Genomic DNA, 20,335 nt, shown 5'->3' with positions numbered 1-20,335 from the left:
AGGCTCCAGGGAGACTCAGAGGCTGAGAGAGTTGTGGCTGTTCAGCCTGGAGAAGAGAAGGCTCCAGGGAGACTTCAGAGCAGCCTTCCAGTACCTAAAGGGGGCTACAGGAAAGCTGGGGAGGGACGTTTTACAAGGACTTGTAAAGCATGAGAGAAAATAGATTGAAGCTTGAGAAAAGCAGATTGAGGCTGGAGAGGAGGAAGAAATTCTTCCCAGTCAGGATGGTGAGACACTGGCACAGGCTGCTCAGGGAGGTTGTGGATGCTCCCTCGCTGGAGGTGTCCAAGGCCTTGAACAACCTGGGCTAGTAGGTGCCCCTGCCCATGGCAGGAGACTTGGAACTGGATGATCTTGAAGGTCCCTTTGAAGCCAAACCATTCTGTGACTCTGTGAAACAGGGTTACCTTTCCCTACTTTACCTGAGCTACCAGAAGGCATCATTATGCTTCAATGGCTTAGATTCCTTTAAAACCATATAAACCCACTGGATTTAAAACCAGATTTCACTGAGACTGTAGTTCAAAAGACAAAATTCCTCCATAAAATGCAGCAATCTAAACCAGTCTGTAAAAATATAACAGTGCCACATTCCCTCCCCTCCCCAAGATTAATTCTAGTGACTACTTTGATAGTCCATGGAATGGACACAGCTGAATACGTGGGTGATTAATTCACACCTCAAGTTCAGTCAATAACCTTAACCTTAGAGAAAGTTACATTGTGGAATTGGGCTTTCATCTTCACTGACAGGAGCTCAGGCATTCCTGCTTAAATAAGTCAAATGGCCTCCAGCTGAGAACTTGTCTATCTGAGGGAACTGAGATGCTCACAGATATCAAAGCTGTGAGATCTCCCTATTTAGCTTCAAAAAGAATACCAAACACACACACACCTTCCTCCTGCTTCTAGGAACTGCCTCATTTCTAGTTTGATTCCTGCAACATGCAACCTGGGAGACCTCACTTCATAGAATCATGGAATCAAGCAGGTGGAAGAGACCTCCAAGCTCATCCAGTCCAACCTAGCACCCAGCCCTAGCCAATCAACCAGACCATGGCACTAAGTGCCTCAGCCAGGCTTTGCTTCAACACCTCCACCACCTCCCTGGGCAGCCCATTCCAATGCTAATCACTCTCTCTGGCAACAACTTCCTCCTAACATCCAGCCTAGACCTCTCCCAGCACAACTTGAGTTGGGATCTTCCTGTGCAGTTAAACATGCAAAGTCTCTCTTCCACCCTCATACAGGGTGTGAATTCTCTAGGCTGATTTTCCACTCTGCACAACTATTAATTCATAATCATGCTCCAAAATTGAAGGCAGAACAATCTCCTCAGAAAGGAAAAGTTGGAAATACCTATTAATAAGTTGCCATCAATTAACTCTGTTCAGTATACTCATGTTTACAGAAGGGTGATTTAAAAGAATCATAGAATTAACCAGGTTGGAAGAGACCTCCAGGCTCATCCAGCCCAACCTAGCACCCAGCCCTGGCCAATCAACCAGACCATGGCACTGAGTGCCTCATCCAGGCTTTGCTTCAACACCTCCACCACCTCCCTGGGCAGCCCATCCCAATGCCAGTCACTCTCTCTGCAAAGAACTTCCTCCTAACATCCAGTCTAGACCTCCCTGGCACAACTTGAGACTGTGTCCCCTTGTTCTGTTGCTGGTTGCACTGGGAGAAGAGACCAACCCCACCTGGCTACAGCCTCCCTTCAGAGAGCTGCAGGCAGCAATGAGCTCTGCCCTGAGTCTCCTCTGCTGCAGGCTGCACACCCCCAGCTCCCTCAGCCTCTCCTCACAGGGTTTGTGTTCCAGGCCCCTCACCTCCCTCAAAGCAGACAAAGTCCTGGGCCTCACAGCATACCCCAGCTCCTTCTCTGTGATAGGAGCTTGCTGAACACCAAGTAGGATGGGCAGAGCAGGAAGTGGACAAAGAAAACTGTTATCACAAGAGAGATGTTAACTGCATTTCTCACCTCCTAACCAGTGTGACCAAAGCTTGCCATGTAAGCTAGTTACAGTTTCAATACCCACATACCTATGGGTAGCAGGCAAGAGGAGCAGAGACAAAACATTTCAGATCCCACACTTGTGGGTTTTTTTTCACAAAGCCACAGCATTTTGCCCCCTCAGGGAATCCATTTTACACTCCTAATTCGTTCTGCACTCTACACATGTGCCTGCATATGAAGTTTACAGAGGCTTCTTTACACAGATTAGACAAATATATGCAAGAGAAGAAAACAAATTCTTAATGAAAACATCCAAGTAGAGCTCCTAAGACTTAAAGAAAAGACATTCAGCTCTGCCAAGCTGGGTAAAATAACTTTTTGCTATGTCAAAGACTGCAGTAAATCAGAATTTGTAGGTTCAGACTAAACTATGTGTGAAGAGCAGCTTAATACTTCATCAAGAAGCAGCCCTGGAGGACTTATGTGATTTTAGCACCTGTGCTCTCAGTGAAGGGCTTGAATGGGCTGAAAATTGTGCTTTAAAAGAATTAGAGGTCCAGCTGCTGATTTCCAGAGTCCTGATGGCTTTTCATGAGCATACTTGGCTTGAGCAGGGGTGGAAGTGGGAACACAAAGAAAAGCTCCTTCTAGGCTTGTTGTATTCCTTCCAAACATCAGAAACGGGGTGGAGGAATCTGCACAGTGAGCAGCAGGAGAAAAGCAAATCTTCATTTCTTCCTTTCATAGAATCATAGAATACACCAGGTTGGAAGAGACCAAAACACAACTGGTTTTTTTTTCACTGCAGGGTCCAGTGCTTCACTTTTCACCTTACAGAGGATTTCAGTGGCAGTGTTTCACTTAAGGGCACTATTCCACCAGCTTTTAGCCTTTGAGGTGAAGCTTCACAATCAGCTACAGCATGGCAATGCCATCACTATCCCTCAGTGCCTCTCCTGCTCGCTTCTGCCTTAGAATCATAGACTCATCCAGGTTGGAAGAGACCTCCAGGCTCATCCAGTCCAACCTAGCACCCAGCCCTATCCAATCAACCAGACCATGGCACTGAGTGCCTCATCCAGTCTTTTCTTGAAGACCTCCTTCTCATCTTTGAGCTGACAGCTAAACTGTAAGCTGGATTGGGTGAAAACAGACTGAAAGCCAAACTGGTTTCCCCCCAGCCTAGGTCACTGCATGACAATGCTCACCAGAGACAAGCAGAGTGGATGGGGCATAACATAGTAGAGTTTAAGCCAGAATGCAACTAAGCACCTAAATATGGCCTCAGGCTGTCAGTTATAGGGATGCGGAGGGTTTAGCTTTATGAAGCCAGCCAAAAGTCAGCCCTTTGGCCAGCTAGCAGAGATGATCAGTTATATTGCACCTGCTGTACTTCATTTAGCAGCACTGAGCAGATGACAGCAAGGTGATGCTGCAGCTAAAGATTTTGCCTAGAAGAGAGTTGCACCTTGGACTGAGTTGCCTTTGAAGAAGGAGGAAAAAAAGGGAGGTTGTTATTTTCCAGAGTAGAAGCTGAGGCAGGGAAGAGTGGCAAGAAAAGGGCATGAAAGAAATCCTGTGCTTTGTGTATTTTGATAAGACTAGAGATTACAGAAGCCTCTTTTCCCCCTAAACATTTCAGTGTCTTCCCTTAGGAGCACTGCACATGCCAGAGCTCTGGGTGCAGCCATCAATGTACAGCTTTCCAGGTCAGCTTGCATGGTTCTGCATAAATCTTAAGTGACTTCATGCTTTGATTGTTCCTATATAAAAGATAAACAAAGCTTTTAAGGCTGAAGCAGCCTGAGCAGGAAGCTCACAAGAGCAAGAGAGAAGCTGTCAGTTATGAAGACAGACTGAGAAGCCTGGGATTTGAGAAATGGCTGAGAGGGGATCTTATTAGCATCTATAAATATCTGGGGAGTGGCTGCCAGGACCAAGGGGATGGTGCCCAGTGACAGAGCAATGAGCATGACTGCATCCAGCTCTGGAGCCCCTGTTACAAGAGGGATGTGGAGATGCTGGAGCGTGGCCAGAGCAGGGCCAGGAGGACGCTCAGAGGGCTGCAGCAGCTCTGCTGTGAGCACAGACTGAAAGAGTTGGGGCTGTGCAGGCTGGAGAAGAGGAGGCTCCCAGGTGACCTTCTTGTGGCCTTCCAGGATCTGAAGGGGGCTACAAAAAACTGGGGAGGGACTTTTTAGGCTATCAGGGAGTGACAGGACTGGGGGGAATGGAGCAAAGCTGGAGGTGGGGAGAGTGAGACCTGGAAGTGAGGAGGAAGTTGTTGAGCATGAGAGTAGTGAGAGCTGGACTGGGTTACCCAGTAAGGTGGTTGAGTCCCCATCCCTGGAGGTGTTTGAGGCCAGGCTGGCTGAGGCTGTGTGCAGCCTGCTCTAGGGTAGGGTGTCCCTGCCTATGGCAGGGGAGTTGGAACTGGCTGCTCCTTGTGGTCCCTTCCAACCCTGACTGATTCTATGAACATAGGAGGCTCCACCTCAGCATGAGGAGAAGCTTCTTTACATTGAGGTAGGCAGAGACCTGGAGGAGTCTGCCCAAGGAGGTTGTGGAGGCTCCTCCTCTGGAGACATTCTGAACCCTTCTAGATGTGTTCCTGTGTGACCTGTTCTAGACAATCCTGCTCTGGCATGGGGTGGATTAGAAGATCCCTAGAGATTCCTTCCAAGCCCTACCATTGTGTGACACTGATACACAGCCTACTTCATTGCTGCAATTGTACATCAGCAGGAGGTTTAGAAGTCAGATTCTGCAGTTATTCAAGAAAGTAGTGTTGGCTAGACAGAGCAGATTATCTCAGTGAACTGCTAGGAGAGTAACCTCACCTCTTTCACTGTGCTCCTCAGAGAAAAGCTGACTCTGAGGAACTTTCTGGAGGACATTAAAGCTTGAAGCAGCATGCACTTGAAGCCCTGGAAAGCACACAAAGTAGCAGCCTAGAAGAAGACTGGAACAGTCCAAACTCTTCCAATGGTGGCTTTGGTAGCCAAGATCTTGTATATTGCAGAGACATTTTGGTCAGAGTAGCCCATTCCCAGGGCAACAAACACAAAGCTGTGTTGAGTGTGGTGGTTATCTGCAGCAAACACTACAACACCCCCAAAGCCATCTGGTGGGGCTCATTGTCCTTACCTTCTCTAAGGCAGTCTAACTGCTGGGGCCTTTAAATGCAAATCCATTCTTTGGACACTGTCCTGGCCGGATGATTTGTGTGTATAATTCCATCCTCTGCTGCATACTATAAACACAAGTTAAGACAGAAGCAATCAGAAGCCAAACTAGTGCAGAAAGACAGACAGCAGCTGACTGTGCAGCCTTAACCCTTTTTAAAGCCCTGGGCAGAGATCAAAGTTTGGGCCACACGATGAGACATTTGCAATGCTCCTATCACTACATCATCAAGAGCAATTTAACAGCAGAAGCTGTGCTGGGGTAAGCAGCTGTCTTGAACAGTGCAACAGGTGGACATGCACAGCATCTTGAAGGATCACAGAACACTAGGGGTTGGAAGGGAATTTTAGAGGTGGAGTTCAACCTTTCTGCCAGAGCAGCATCACTTAGAGCAGGTCACACAGGTGGGATTTGAAAGTCTCCAGAGGAGAAGGCTCCACCACCTCTCTGGGCAGCCTGTTCCAGGGCTCCAGCACCCTCACCATACAAAGTGTCTCCTCACATTGAGATGAAACCTCAACTGCTCCAAGATAGTACCTGTTGCTCCTTGCCCCATCACTGGGCACCACTGAAAAGAGACCAACACCTTTGTTCTGACATCCACTGAGATATTTATTGACATTGATAAGATCCTCTCACAGCCTTCTCTTCTCAAGACCAAAGAGCCCCAAGTCTCTCAGTCTTCTGTTGTAGAAGAGGAATCACCCTCCAATCATCCTTGTAGCTCTCCATTGGACTCTCCAGCAGATCTGTTTCTCGAACTGGGGAGCCCAGAACTGGACAGAGTATTCCAGGTGTGGTGTCAGCAGAGCAGAGTAGAGCAGGAGGAGAACCTCCCTTGACCTGCTGGCCACTTCCCTTAGTGCACCCCAGGATGCCCTTGGCCCTCTTGGCCACATTGCTGTCCCATGGAGAACTTGCATATCCTCTAGGAATCCAAGGTCTCTCTCCATAGGGCTGCTTCCCAGCAGGATGACCTCTAGTCTGACTGGTGCCTGCTGTGGTTCCTCCCCAGATGCAAGACTACACCCACCCTAGGGAGACTGCCTCTAGACTCTGGCAGTCACAACTAACTGCCTCAAGAGAAGGTGTTTACAGATCAAACATCCCTCCTGTGCAGCCAGAGCCATGGATGCTCTGTAAGCCTCTAAAGCAAAGCTTAACAACTTCACTATGAGCTACTTCCATGTACCCATTTACCCCAGAGCTGTAACACTGAGGGATGCCCCTGGCTTCTCCTACTTGTTATATAATTCTAAGGTGGAAGTAACAAAACACCAAACCACCTCCTGCCAAAGCCCACACTCCTTACTGAAGGCCACTTTGACTTTTCCACTTCATCTATGAGGTCTCTTCCAACCTTGGTGATACTGTGATCTCCTGAGTGTGGCTCCAAGCACCCACCATTTCCATCAGCATTGGCAAGCTGTTCCATAGACCTAGGATAGCCTCCTCAAACCACACATCAAACACAGTTCCCAGACTGCCTTCACTTCCCCAAGCTCATGGATGTGAAAATACCCTGGGAAAGCCTTCCCTTTAGCTTAGGACTTAGATGTAAGCAAGCAAAGTACTTAGATGTAAGCAAGCAAAGTGATGTTCATGAAGATTAAGCCTAGCCCAAAGACCACTGTCTCAAGACACTTTGTGGAGGAGTCTTCTCTCCCCACAAGTCCTGGCCCATACTCAGTCTCTGACACACCTCTAGGGATGAGGTTGGTGACTTTACCCTGGGGAGGCTATTCCTGGACATGACAACCCTTCTGAGGGAGAAATTATTCCTCGTGTCCAAACTAAACCTTCTCAGAGGCAACTTGAGGCCATTTCCAATTGTTGCCTGGGAGAAGAGACCAACACCCAAGCTCCTTTCAGGGAACTACAGAGAGCAATGAGCTCTCCCCTCAGCCTCTTTCTCCAGGCTGAACAACTCCCTGCCCCTCAGCTGCTCCTCACAAGGCATCCCCCCCTCCCAGTACCACAGTACCACAGTATCACCAAGGCTGGAAGAGACCTCACAGATCAAGTCCAACCCTTTAGCACAGAGCTCAAGGCCAGACCATGGCACCAAGTGCCACGTCCAGTCCTGCCTTGAACAGCTCCAGGGACGGCGACTCCACCACCTCCCCGGGCAGCCCATTCCAGTGTCCAATGACTCTCTCAGGGAAGAACTTTCTCCTCACCTCCAGCCTAAATCTCCCCTGGCACAGCCTGAGGCTGTGTCCTCTCGTTCTGGTGCTGGCCACCTGAGAGAAGAGAGCAACCTCCTCCTGGCCACAACCACCCCTCAGGTAGTTGTAGACAGCAATAAGGTCACCCCTGAGCCTCCTCTTCTCCAGGCTAACCAATCCCAGCTCCCTCAGCCTCTCCTCGTAGGGCTGTGCTCAAGGCCTCTCCCCAGCCTCGTTGCCCTTCTCTGGACACGCTCAAGCATCTCAATGTCCCTCCTAAACTGGGGGGCCCAGAACTGAACACAGCACTCAAGGTGTGGTCTGACCAGTGCAGAGTACAGGGGCAGAATGACCTCCCTGCTCCTGCTGGCCACACCATTCCTGATGCAGGCCAGGATGCCACTGGCTCTCTTGGCCACCTGGGCACACTGCTGGCTCATGTTCAGGCAGGTATCAATCAGCACCCCCAGATCCCTCTCTGTCTGACTGCTCTCCAGCCACTCCGACCCCAGCCTGTATCTCTGCATGGGGTTGCTGTGGCCAAAGTGCAGCACCCTGCACTTGGAGCTATTGAAGCCATCCCCTTGGACTCTGCCCATCTGTGCAGGCGGTCAAGGTCCTGCTGCAGAGCCCTTCTGCCCTCCCACCCAGTCACATCTGCCCCCAGCTTAGTGTCATCTGCACACTTGCTGATGACTGACTCCATGCCCTCATCCAAATCATCTATGAAGATGTTAAAGAGGATGGGGCCCAGCACTGATCCCTGAGGGACACCACTAGTGACAGCTGCCAGCTGGATGTGGCACCATTCACCACCACTCTCTGGGTCCAGCCCTCCAGCCAGTTCCTAACCCAGCATAGAGTGTTGCCATCCAAGCCATGGGCTAACAGCTTAGCCAGCAGGCTTACCCCTCATCTCACAGTATCACAGTATTATTAGGATGGAAAGAGACCTCACAGATCGTCAAGTCCAACCCTTTACCACAGAGCTCAAGGCTAGACCATGGCACCAAGTGCCACGTCCAATCCTGCCTTGAACAGCTCCTTACAGTATCATGTAGAAAACTTCAGGATCACTCTCTCCTGCCTAAGATGTTGCTTCCCATTACACATTTGCTTCCCAGACACCAACATCCAGACGGAAGCTGTGGTTTACACTAAGTGCCTGTGAGCTGGGAGCAGTCAGCACACACAACCAAGCAGCTTCTCAGCTCTCTGCCAAGCATGCTGCACAGGCCAGCCAGGAGAATGCCAGCCAGCACCGTTTGCAGAGAGGAGCAGATCGGTGCAGAGACACCACCTACAGGTTTCACTTCCCCCTCTGCACATTTTCTCTCCCTACTTCGACTGTGGCTTTGTTCTCTCTAGTCCTAGAACGGCTGAGATTGGAAGGGAGCTTAAAGATCAGCACCTCCTGAAAAAGCTGTTTGTTAAGTGTTAATTGTTCTCCACCCTGGGACAAGAGGCACCGAGGATATCCTTTCAGCAGAGCACTTATTGACAGCTTCTATTCATTTCAGGGCTGTGAGCCAGGTCCTGCATTGCAGGTTTGTCTTGCTACACATTCCTCACTGACTCAGACTGCACTGGGTTGGAAGGGACCCTCGAAGGGCATCTTGGCCAACCCTCCAGCACTGAGCAGGGACACCCCCAAACAGAGCAGGCTGCACAGGGACAAATCCAGTCTGACCTTCAATGTCTCAAGAGATGGGAGCTCAACCACATCCCTAGGCAGCCTGTTTCAGGATTTCACTGCTCTTACTGTGCAGAACTTCCTCCTGGTGTCCAACCTAAATCTCTCCTGCTCCAGTTTCAAACCATTGCCCCCCGTCCTATCACTACAAGCCCCTGCCCAGCCTTCTTACTCACCAGAGGAAAGTGCTGGGAGAGAAGAGAGCGCAAGGGGTAGCAAAGAACAAACTGTTAGCCTCAGCTAGGCTAAGTCAGCCCTCCCCTTTGCAAGTTCAAGGAAGCCCAGCAGACTGGCTGTCTGGAGTGCCAGACTTTGCCACTTGGTGCAAACATGTGGACTCCACTTGCTGGACCAACTGAAGGCCACCAGTAGGCTTTTATGCTCAGTGAGCACATCCACTGCAGATGTGAGCTCACAATCCGAGTTGGCACTTACAAAAATGAAAGTACTGCAGCCTCAGCTGTGGTCCAGAGTGTTGCTATGAGCACAAGTAAGCTGATAGAGGGGTTTTGTTTCTGGTTGCTGCTGTTCTCCATCTGTGACATCTCTCAGGCTACATCCACACATGGCTGTTTCCTAACCCAGTTCTGTCAAGTGATGCTGGCTAGCCAGACCCAGCTAGGCAAATAAAGCTGCAGGCAGCAGCTCTGAATGGTGCCATTCCTAATCCAGCCCACTTGTTCCTAGTTTGGCCAGTTTAAACTCCTTGTACCTTAACTGTGTTACAACATGGATATGAGCAACTACCAAGAACAGCAGAAAACAAAGGCTTGTTTTCCACAGTGGTTGTTATGAAGGATCCAAGTCACCACAAAACAAGGGGGGCTCTCTTTTCTAACCTTGGTCATTTAATTTGCCACATACACACCTATGATATTAATGCTATCTGTTGCACATGTAATAGAGAAAAATGCTTTTACAAGCTAATGATGATCTGGACAAGGGGATCAAGTCCAGCATCAATAAGTTTGCAGATGACACCAAGCTAGGAGCAGGTGTTGATCTGTTGGAGGGTAGGAGAGCCCTGCAGAGGGACCTGGCCAGGCTGGATGGGTGGGCAGAGGCCAATGGGATGAGATTGAACAAGGCCAAGTGCAGGGTTCTGCACTTTGGCCACAACAACCCCAAGCAGCACTACAGGCTGGGGACAGAGTGGCTGAAAAGCAGCCAGGAGGAAAGGGACCTGGGGGTGCTGGTAGAGAGTAGCTGAAGATGAGGCAGCAGTGTGCCCAGGTGGCCAAGAGAGCCAATGGCATCCTGGGCTGCATCAGGAGCAGTGTGGCCAGCAGGACAAGGGAGGTTATTCTGCCCCTGTACTCAGCACTGCTCAGGGCACACCTTGAGTGCTGTGTCCAGTTCTGGGCCCCTCAATTCAAGAGAGATGTTGAGGTGCTGGAATGTGTCCAGAGAAGGGCAACAAAGCTGGTGAAGGGCCTGGAACACAAACCCTATGAGGAGAGGCTGAGGGAGCTGGGGGTGTGCAGCCTGGAGAAGAGGAGGCTCAGGGGTGACCTCATTGCTGTCTACAGATACCTGAAGGGACATTGTAGCCAGGTGGGGTTGGTCTCTTCTGCAAGGCAACCAGCAACAGAACAAGGAGACACAGTCTCAAGTTGTGCTGGGGGAGGTCTAGGCTGGATGTTAGGAGGAAGTTCCTGGCAGAGAGAGTGATTGGCATTGGAATGGGCTGCCCAAGAGGTGGTGGAGTCACCATCCCTGGGGATGTTCAAGCAAAGCCTGGCTGAGGCACTTAGTGCCATGGTCTGGTTGACTGGCTAGGGCTGGGTGCTAGGTTGGACTGGATGATCTTGGAGGTCTCTTCCAACCTGGTTGACTCTATGATGACAAAACCCTGATCTGTAGGAGGAAGAGACAGAAGCAGACAAATAAGGGTAGATATAAGGAAGAAGTTCTGCACAGAGAGTGGTGAAATCTCAGAACAGGCTGCTCAGGGATGTGGTTGAGGCCCTGTTCCTGGAGACATTGAAGATCAGACTGGATGTGGCCCCTTGCAGCCTGCTCTGGTTGGAGGTGTCCCTGCTCAGGTGCAGGAGGCCAAGATGCCCTTTGAGGGTCCCTTCCAACACAGTGTAAGCTGTGAATAAGGTCACAGTGTCACAGTGTCACAGTATCACCAAGGTTGGAAGAGACCTCACAGATCATCAAGTCCAACCCTTTACCACAGAGCTCAAGGCCAGACCATGGCACCAAGTGCCACGTCCAGTCCTGCCTTGAACAGCTCCAGGGACGGCGACTCCACCACCTCCCCGGGCAGCCCATTCCAGTGTCCAATGACTCTCTCAGGGAAGAACTTTCTCCTCACCTCCAGCCTAAATTTCCCCTGGCACAGCCTGAGGCTGTGTCCTCTTGTTCTGGTGCTGGCCACCTGAGAGAAGAGAGCAACCTCCTCCTGGCCACAACCACCCCTCAGGTAGTTGCAGACAGCAATAAGGTCTCCCCTGAGCCTCCTCTTCTCCAGGCTAACCAATCCCAGCTCCCTCAGCCTCTCCTCATAGGGCTGTGCTCAAGGCCTCTCCCCAGCCTCATCACCCTTCTCTGGACACGCTCAAGCATCTCAATGTCCCTCCTAAACTGGGGGGCCCAGAACTGAACACAGCACTCAAGGTGTGGTCTAACCAGTGCAGAGTCCAGGGGCAGAATGACCTCCCTGCTCCTGCTGGCCACACCATTCCTGATGCAGGCCAGGATGCCACTGGCTCTCTTGGCCACCTGGGCACACTGCTGGCTCATGTTCAGGCAGGTATCAATCAGTACCCCCAGATCCCTCTCTGTCTGGCTGCTCTCAGCCATTCCGACCCCAGCCTGTATCTCTGCATGGGGTTGTTGTGGCCAAAGTGCAGCACTCTGCACTTGGAGCTATTGAACACCATCCCCTTGGACTCTGCCCATCTGTCCAGGCGGTCAAGGTCCCACTGCACTAACAAGTTACCCTGCACGTCCTTGTGCAGCACATCAGAATCCTGCCTCCACAACAAAGAGACCTTGGAATTCAGATCACTCCACACTCCAGAGCATACAAACACTGACAAAACCCAGTGGCTAAGACTGGGATGTCTCTACTGGACTAGCACAGCTGGCTACAGCTACAGACACTATAAAAGATCTGTGCTCACAGGTGGGACCTGTATCTGTCAAGCACTACTTCAAAGATGGAACAGACTCACCTACCCACTTTGGATCAATAGCAAAGGAATTCATCACAGGACACAGTGCAAGAACACTCCTCCAGTTATTGTGAGGTCAAGGACTTCCTGAGCCAAATGTGGTTTCACTAACACTCAATGAATTTCCTGCCCTTCAATCTGTCCAGTTTGTCTGAACCTGCATCACTTTCAGCTTTCACATCCCTTTTTGGCTACAGGTCACACCAGCATGCCACCCACTGAACAAAAGGCTCCTTTTTCTAATACAGGACTCAGAACATTCACAGCTTCACAGATTGCATTGGGTTGGAAGGGACTCTCAGAGGGCATCTTGGACAATGTCCCTGCACTCAGCAGGGACACCTCCAACTGCAGCAGGCTGCACAGGGACACATCCAGTCTGACACCAAGTGTCTCCTGGGATGGACCCCCAACCATATATCCCTGGGCAACCTGTTCCAGGATTTCACCATTCTCACTGTGCAGAACTTCCAACTTAAATCTGCCCTGCTCCAGTTTCAATCCATTGCCCCTCAGCCTATCACCACCAGTCCCTCCTCAGCCTTCCTGTAGGTTCCCTTCAGATATCAAAATGTAGCTCTGAAGTGTCCCTGAAGCCTTCTCTTCTCTAAGCTGAAGAGCCCCAATTCTTTCAGCTCATTTTCATAGCAGAGATGCTCCAGCCCTATGGGCTTCTTGGTGGCCTCCTCTATGCTCCAGCAGGTCCATGTCCCTTTCGTGTTGGTGGCCCCAGAGCTGGACACAGTACTCCAGGTGAGGTCTTACTGGAGCAGAGGGGCAAAAATCACCTCTCACCCTGCTGGCCACACGTTTGCTGCAGCCCAGGATGTCATTTGCTGAAAGCCAAGCCAAGTTTAGGTGTGTTCCTACAATTAAGGAGCATTTTGAAGCTGCAAAGATACTGCTTTAAAGCAATCAGAATGCCACTGGAAAGGCACTGACACAATCAGATCTGACTTTGTTTCCAACTTCAGCATCCTACAGCAGTTTGGGTATGGTAAAAGCTTCTATGGAAGCTGTTACCAGAGCTATTCCTTCCTTTCAATGTACACAACTCAGTGCAGCTAGCACACCTATCTATCCGGGATTAGACAAGGCAGGCAACTCCTCCCTCCCCTGAATCCTATTGTTCCTCTCTCAAAAGCCTGGGACTAGGCAGAGCCTGAGACCACTGATTTGCTGTCAGAACATGTTGTCAGATAATTACAAGCTGAACAAAGATATCAAAGGCTGACAGATCCTGAAGATCTTGTTCTCCCTCTTTTTTTCATTAGGCATTCACTGAAGCTATTTTAGTAGCATCCATTTCTTTCCCTAGCTGAGGTTCAGCACCAAAGCTTTAAGAGCATCATGATGAGTCCAAGTTACAGAAACCTCACAGAAAGACAAGGGTTGGAAGGGACTTCTCCAGAGACCATCCAGGCCAAGCCACCTGCAAAGCAGGATCACTTAGGGCAGGTCACAGGAACAAATCCAGACAGGTTTTGAAGATCTTTAGAGAAGGAGACTCCACAACCTCTGTGGGTAGGCTGTTCTAGGGCTCTGTCACCCTCACAGTGAAAATGTTTCTCCTCATGTTGAAGTGGAGTTTCCTGTACCCTAGTTTCTTCTCAGTTGCCCCTTAACCTGTCACTGGGTGCCACTGAAAAGAGCCTGGCTCCATCCTCCTGACAGCCACCCTGCAGATAGTTGTAGACATTGATAGCATTCCCCCCCTCAGCCTTCTCTTCTCCAGGCTGCACAGCCCCAGGGCTCTCAGCCTTTCCACATAAAGATGCTGCAGTCCTTTAACCATCCTCAGAACTCTCCATTGAACTCTCTCCAGCAGTTCCCTGTCCCACTAGAACCGGGGAGCCCAGAACTGGGCATAGCATTCCAGATGTGGTGTAACTAGGGCTCAGTAGAGGAGGAGAATCTCCCTCGACGTGCTGGACACACTCTCTTCTGATAGCTACCAAGGACCACAGCAATGACTCCCTGCCCACCAACAGGTGGAGAATGGAACTGGCTATTATAAAGCAACTTGACCTTGCAAACCACAAGGGTAGAACCTTTTGGCAGCAGGTTACAGAACCTTTCCTTATTTCCATAACTATTCACTAGTTGCATTTAAGAAGCTTTGTCTGGCCATTAGCCACCAGCTCTGGATGGCTCCTCCATGCCCATGCATTTAAACACACCACTTAGTACAGAGGATACTTCACTCTTTCCTGCTCCACATACTTAGCATTTTTTGGAGTAGAAGATCAGAAAACTCCACTTAGGCAAGTTCTGACTACCTGGAAAGGGACCCATTTACTTACTGAATGCTTTGCAAGGCACAGGAACTGGCCTGAAAAGCAACAAAGCTTAAACTAAAAAAAAAAGACGATCCCCAAAAACAAAGGGCCACGAAGCTGCTCAGAGGGCAGCAGCTCTATGAGGACAGGCTGAGAGAGTTGAGGCTGTTCAGTCTGGAGAAGAGGAGGCTCCCAGGTGACCTCCTTGTGGCATTCCAGTATCTGAAGGGGGCCTACAGAACAGCTGGGGAAGGACTTTTTAAGCTTTCAGGGAGTGACAGGACCCGGGGGAATGGAGCAAAGCTGGAGGTGGGCAGGTTCAAACTGGAAGTGAGGAAGTTATTCAGTATAAGAGTGGTGAGAGGCTGGAATGGGTTGCCCAGGGAGGTGGTTGAGGCCCCATGGCTGGAGGTGTTTAAGGCCAGGCTGGCTGAGGTTGTGTGCAGCCTGCTCTAGGGTAGGGTGTCCCTGCCCATAGCAGGGAGGTTGGAACTAGCTGAACCTTGTGGTCCCTTCCAACTCTGATTCCATGAAAAAGAAATCCAAACAAACCAGAACCCCAAACCAAAGCAACTCAGCATATCAGCTGTTAAGAATCATTGCTTCTCCAAGAGCATTTAGAGTTTGCCTAGAAATCAAACACTGATTCTCAGGTGGAACAGCAGAATCTCACAGCAGGGAATGAAGCCAAGCTGGCTCTAGTAATTCTAGCTGCTCACATGTAATTGGCACAGAAGCTACATAGGAATAGTTTGCTAAGAAGAGTATAAATCTCTGGATTAGACAAGAACACCAAAAGGATGCAGGGATTTAGAGCAATCTGTAACCACTATATATGCCCACAGCCCAAGCAGCCACTATTGAGACTCCTACCTAGGATTCCATTCAGTGAGAGATGTCTGCAGAGCCTGACACTCAGTATTAACAGACTGCCCACTGCAGGCTAAGAACTAAACTGTGCCACAGCCACTACAAGCTATCCTGGCACTGTGTTCTCATGACACACAGAGCTATTATTGAGAAACTTGTTTCATATTGCCAATACAAGTTGATAATTTTATTTTTTCTTGATCATACATTCAAGAGGCTGAGGTTAGTAACACATTGTTGTAACCATAAGACAGACATTGAAGCACTGTAGAAATTAACTTGGGTGAAGAAAACATTTTAGTAAAAAAAAAACAAAACCCACACCCAACCAACTGCAGAACAAACCAACCCAAACCCAGGCAGCTCACAGACAAACTGGTTCAGTGCAAAGCAGTAAGAAAAAAAACACCTTTGTAATCTTAGAGGTATTAAAGAGTCCATATTGCTCAGCAGCTTCATAAGCAGCTATTTGGACCTTCCTGGTCAGAGTCCAACAGCAGACTTAAATTATTTAGCAGGTTTCCTGACAGATGAGGAATGTTTTATGGCTTACAGAGAATCAAGGCCTCATGACTGCAGAGCAAAGTAGTATTAAAGAGGTTTTTTTTTTTCCTCTGGAGAAGATGGGTAATGTATCCAAAGAGCCAAAAGTCTGCCACAAATGGTGACTGAGGTCAGAAAGCATTATATGACTCTGTGCTTTACATAAGGATTCAAGATATATACTTCAATGCAGTGCTTCTATAAATAGGTAAACAGTTTTCACCACCAAAGGTAAAAAAGTTACTTTCATACATCAAAAACAGAAGAGGCAGAACTTCAGAAGGTTTTAGGGCAGACTCCAATCCACCTGTTCTAAAACAGGCTTCTTCATGGACCTGGGGAGGAGTACTGCACACTAATGACCACTGAGGGCACAACAGTGCAAGCTGGCAAGTATAAGATCCATGTTGGGTGGGGGAAAAAAAAAAAGAGCACACCACCACAAACCAAAAAGAAACCACCTGTAACTCTGTGACTTGGTTTGTAAAATGCAAAAGAAATCACCACTACCTGCAACAGTCTAAAACATGGGAAATCCCTAAATAACCTGAAATTGTTTCCCTGAATAAGATACTGAACGAGCTGCTCTTGCTAGCACAAACCTCCAGCATGGCAGACAATGTTCTTTTGGGAGCTTTGTGCTTTTGCTGCAAACAAAAGAGACTTCTTTGTTCCTGCTTGCTTCTCCTCTGCTTTACCTGGGGTAGTAAGCTGTGTAGTTCATGAAGAGCTGAGCCCCAGCAGGGTAGTAGGGTGTGGAGGGTTGGAGTGCTCGTGGGTTCAGCAGCATAGATGGCTGGTACAGAGCAGCTTCTGTTGGCACAACTGCAGCAGGAGCTGGAAAGGAGTAGGAAGGGGGTGAAAGGCCTAAAGGAAACAAAGGGAAAACTGATTAGGATCTTTTGAATTCCAGCATATATGTGGTCATCCTTAGCTGATCAGCTCTACAATAAGTAAAAAGCCTTCATAAGCTTCTCATTTTCTTGCTTTCAGGCTCTCAGGGACTGACAGGACTGGGGGGAATGGAGCAAAGCTGGAGATGGACAAGTTCAGGCTGGACATGAGGAGGAAGCTGTTCAGCATGAGAGTGGTGAGAGGCTGGAATGGGTTGCCCAGGGAGGTGGTTGAGGCCTCGTCCCTGGAGGTGTTTAAGACCAGGCTGGCTGAGGCTGTGGGCAGCCTGCTCTAGGGTAGGGTGTCCCTGCCCATGGCAGTGGGGTTGAAACTAGCTGATCCTTGTGGTCCCTTCCAACCCTGACTGATTCTATGAACATAAGCCTGACTACAAGTGTTGTGTCCACTCCCTAGTCCAAAGCAAGGTCAGTAATGCACAAGAAGTATTTTCTTGCTCTGGGAATAGAGTCTCTTTCTGAAGTAGTAGCCAGGTTTATTTAATAAGGTCAGATTTTAATGAAGCCTCCAAACAAGAAGTGGGAGAGCTCACTGTAAGAGGAAAATTCTGTGCTAAAGATCTGCCTGATATTCCCCAGAGCAGAAGACACCTTTTCATCCTGATACTCACTTCAGCTAAGCAACAGTAGAGTGAGAAATGTCATAGCCTCGCAGCTTTGAGTGCTTATAATCAGTCTTAAAACCACCTGAAGTGTACTTTGTGGTGGTGTTTAAACAACATGCCAGGTCCTAAATGAATGCTCACCGATAACAGTTCACACTCCTTTGCTGCTCTTTTGCTTTGCTTCCTCCCCTCCCCAGGGCCACAAAAAGCCAACCTTTAAAAGCTTTAGGTAACTGAGCAGCAAAAAGAGGCTTAAAGTGACAGCATCTCATTGCTTTGTGGGATGGGGCTGTGACAGAGCTGATAGGGCTCATCTAAGGAACACACCACTAGCATTTGTAGAATCATAGAATCAACCAGGTTGGAAGAGACCTCCAAGATCATCCAGTCCAACCTAGCACCCAGCCCTAGCCAGAGTTTTTAAAGTCTGAGGCTGTACCCAAGAACGTGTTTGAAGAGCTGTCAGGGGCAAGCCTCAAACCCATCCCATCACCCAGCAGTAGGTACTGCAGATCCCTGCTCAGGATATTTGCACTGAAACAAAACAACCCAAACCCTGGTTACCTGGGAAAAAAAAAAACATCTCTCCTAAGGACATAAGGAACACTCAAAAGGAACCACACCCAGGAAGTCTGCTGCTCTACTGGTAGCTCTGCTTAGAATTCAGAGGACACTTGAAGCCACTCACAAGCATACACTTGCATAGAGAGACAGAAAGCTCCTACTTGCCTACCTTGCCATTTATTATCTTAGAAGCAAAGCATTATTTTTCCCAGAGGCTTAGATTTATATGCACATGTGCTTAGGAAGTTAACCCTTCAGCTCTTCAAGCACTTTCCAAGCCCCTGTTCATCCTCAAAGCTCTGAGGAGCAAATTACATGAACCTTGCTGCAGTTGAGGCCAGAGCTATGTGAATTTTACTCCTACACAAGCAACCTCAATTTTGCAGGGACAACGAAAAGCAGAGGAAGAGTTCAGTCAGTAGCACCCAAACAAGCAGAACATTTGTGGTTCAGTCATAAAGTAAAGCTTTGCAAGTTGAAGGGGAAAGGACTTTTACCTGACGTGTTCACCATGAAGAACAACATAAATACAACCCAGCTGAAATAGGAAACAGCTCTTAAAGATCTAAGCAGGGCTTAATAAATTACTTCTCAGGGTCATGGCTCACCCTGGTCAAGTTAAGCTTCGGGGAGAAGGGAAGTTTGCCATTGGGAAAGCAAGAGCAATTTAAAAGTAGTAGTAATCCACAACCAAAGGGAAAAATAATGATGCTTGCAAGCCACTGATGACTTAAGATGAGAAGACCTTCATTTGAATGCCCCCATCTGCCACTCCTTCCCAAGCAGCAGAGTCAACAAAGCATCTCCAACACCTACCCGCACGCAGCGTAGAGGAGCAGCAAGAGCCATGCAAAACTTACATGGTAACTTACATGGTGGTGGGGACAAGCCATTGCGATTTAAAGTGCCCCCCATTAACACAAAGTTCATCTCCTCAGCAGAACACTGAAAGACTTCCACATATCTGTCCTTCATAGTCTTCTTATGACACTTCTGTGCAGCCAGGAAAGCCCGATCTGCAGATTTCATCTGAATAAAAGCATCTCCTGATGGACGTCCCTAGAAACAAAGAAGACAAAAAGAAATGGCTCCGGGGCTCCTAGGGAGTGGCAGCACAGCAATCAGCTGTGCTGTTAAAAGCCATGGAGTCAGCTCCAAAGCCAAGTACAGGCAGTTAATCCAAACGCCCTGCGGAAAGGAGCCTACGGGAAGGCTGCAGAGGGACTTTTCATAACCTGATCTCCTTCTATGATCAGGTGAGCCACTTGGTGGCTGTGGGGAGGCCTGTGGATGTGCTCTATCTGGACTTCAGCAAGGCCTTTGACACTGTCCCCCACAGCAAACTGCTGGCTAAGCTGTCAGCCCATGGCTTGGATGGCAACACTCTGTGCTGGGTTAGGAACTGGCTGGAGGGCTGAGCCCAGAGAGTGGTGGTGAATGGTGCCACATCCAGCTGGCAGCTGTCACTAGTGGTGTCCCTCAGGGATCAGTGCTAGGCCCCATCCTCTTTAACATCTTCATAGATGATCTGGAGTCAGTCATCAGCAAGTGTGCAGATGACACTAAGCTGGGGGCAGATGTGACTGAGTTGGAGGGCAGAAGGGCTCTGCAGCAGGACCTTGACCGCCTGGACAGATGGGCAGAGTCCAAGGGGATGGTGTTCAATAGCTCCAAGTGCTGGTGCTGCACTTTGGCCACAGCAACCCCATGCAGAGATACAGGCTGGGGTTGGAGTGGCTGGAGAGCAGCCAGACAGAGAGGGATCTGGGGGGGCTGATTGATACCCACCTGAACATGAGCCAGCAGTGTGCCCAGGTGGCCAAGAGAGCCAGTGGCATCCTGGCCTGCATCAAGAATGGTGTGGCCAGCAGGAGCAGGGAGGTCATTCTGCCCCTGTACTCTGCACTGGTTAGACCACACCTTGAGTGCTGTGTTCAGTTCTGGGCCCCCCAGTTTAGGAGGGACATTGAGATGCTTGAGCTGTGTCCAGAGAAGGGCGACGAGGCTGGGGAGAGGCCTTGAGCACAGCCCTACGAGGAGAGGCTGAGGGAGCTGGGATTGGTTAGCCTGGAGAAGAGGAGGCTCAGGGGAGACCTTATTGCTGTCTGCAACTACCTGAGGGGAGGTTGTGGCCAGGAGGAGGTTGCTCTCTTCTCTCAGGTGGCCAGCACCAGAACAAGAGGACACAGCCTCAGGCTGTGCCAGGGGAGATTTAGGCTGGAGGTGAGGAGAAAGTTCTTCCCTGAGAGAGTCATTGGACACTGGAATGGGCTGCCCGGGGAGGTGGTGGAGTCGCCGTCCCTGGAGCTGTTCAAGGCAGGACTGGACGTGGCACTTGGTGCCATGGTCTGGCCTTGAGCTCTGTGCTAAA

General features: G+C 49.5%; 1 protein-coding gene across 3 annotated transcripts in view; it reads right to left on the bottom strand.

Annotated features, from left to right (window-relative positions):
• Window positions 1-5,107: 5,107 nt before the first annotated feature.
• The window catches only part of ESRP1 (epithelial splicing regulatory protein 1), a 40,481-nt gene continuing 25,253 nt past the window's right edge, over window positions 5,108-20,335 (bottom strand). The window contains exons 12-14 of one of the 3 annotated variants that reach the window (XM_064154708.1): window positions 18,825-19,023; window positions 16,583-16,751; window positions 5,108-5,213 (exon numbers count right to left, since the gene is read on the bottom strand). In XM_064154708.1, the coding sequence (XP_064010778.1) occupies window positions 5,123-5,213; window positions 16,583-16,751; window positions 18,825-19,023 (459 nt within the window). In that variant the 3' untranslated portion in view covers window positions 5,108-5,122. Of the gene's footprint in view, window positions 5,214-15,496; window positions 16,752-18,824; window positions 19,024-20,335 lie in introns of those variants that run through there. The other 2 variants (XM_064154707.1, XM_064154706.1) reach the window with 2 other exon arrangements.

The sequence above is a fragment of the Pogoniulus pusillus genome, chromosome 14 (genome assembly GCF_015220805.1).
Source record: "Pogoniulus pusillus isolate bPogPus1 chromosome 14, bPogPus1.pri, whole genome shotgun sequence".
In the NCBI taxonomy this organism is placed as follows: Eukaryota; Metazoa; Chordata; class Aves; order Piciformes; family Lybiidae; genus Pogoniulus; species Pogoniulus pusillus.
Note: the sequence above shows the minus strand (reverse complement) of the source record. Positions and strands in the feature narration are given on the sequence as shown.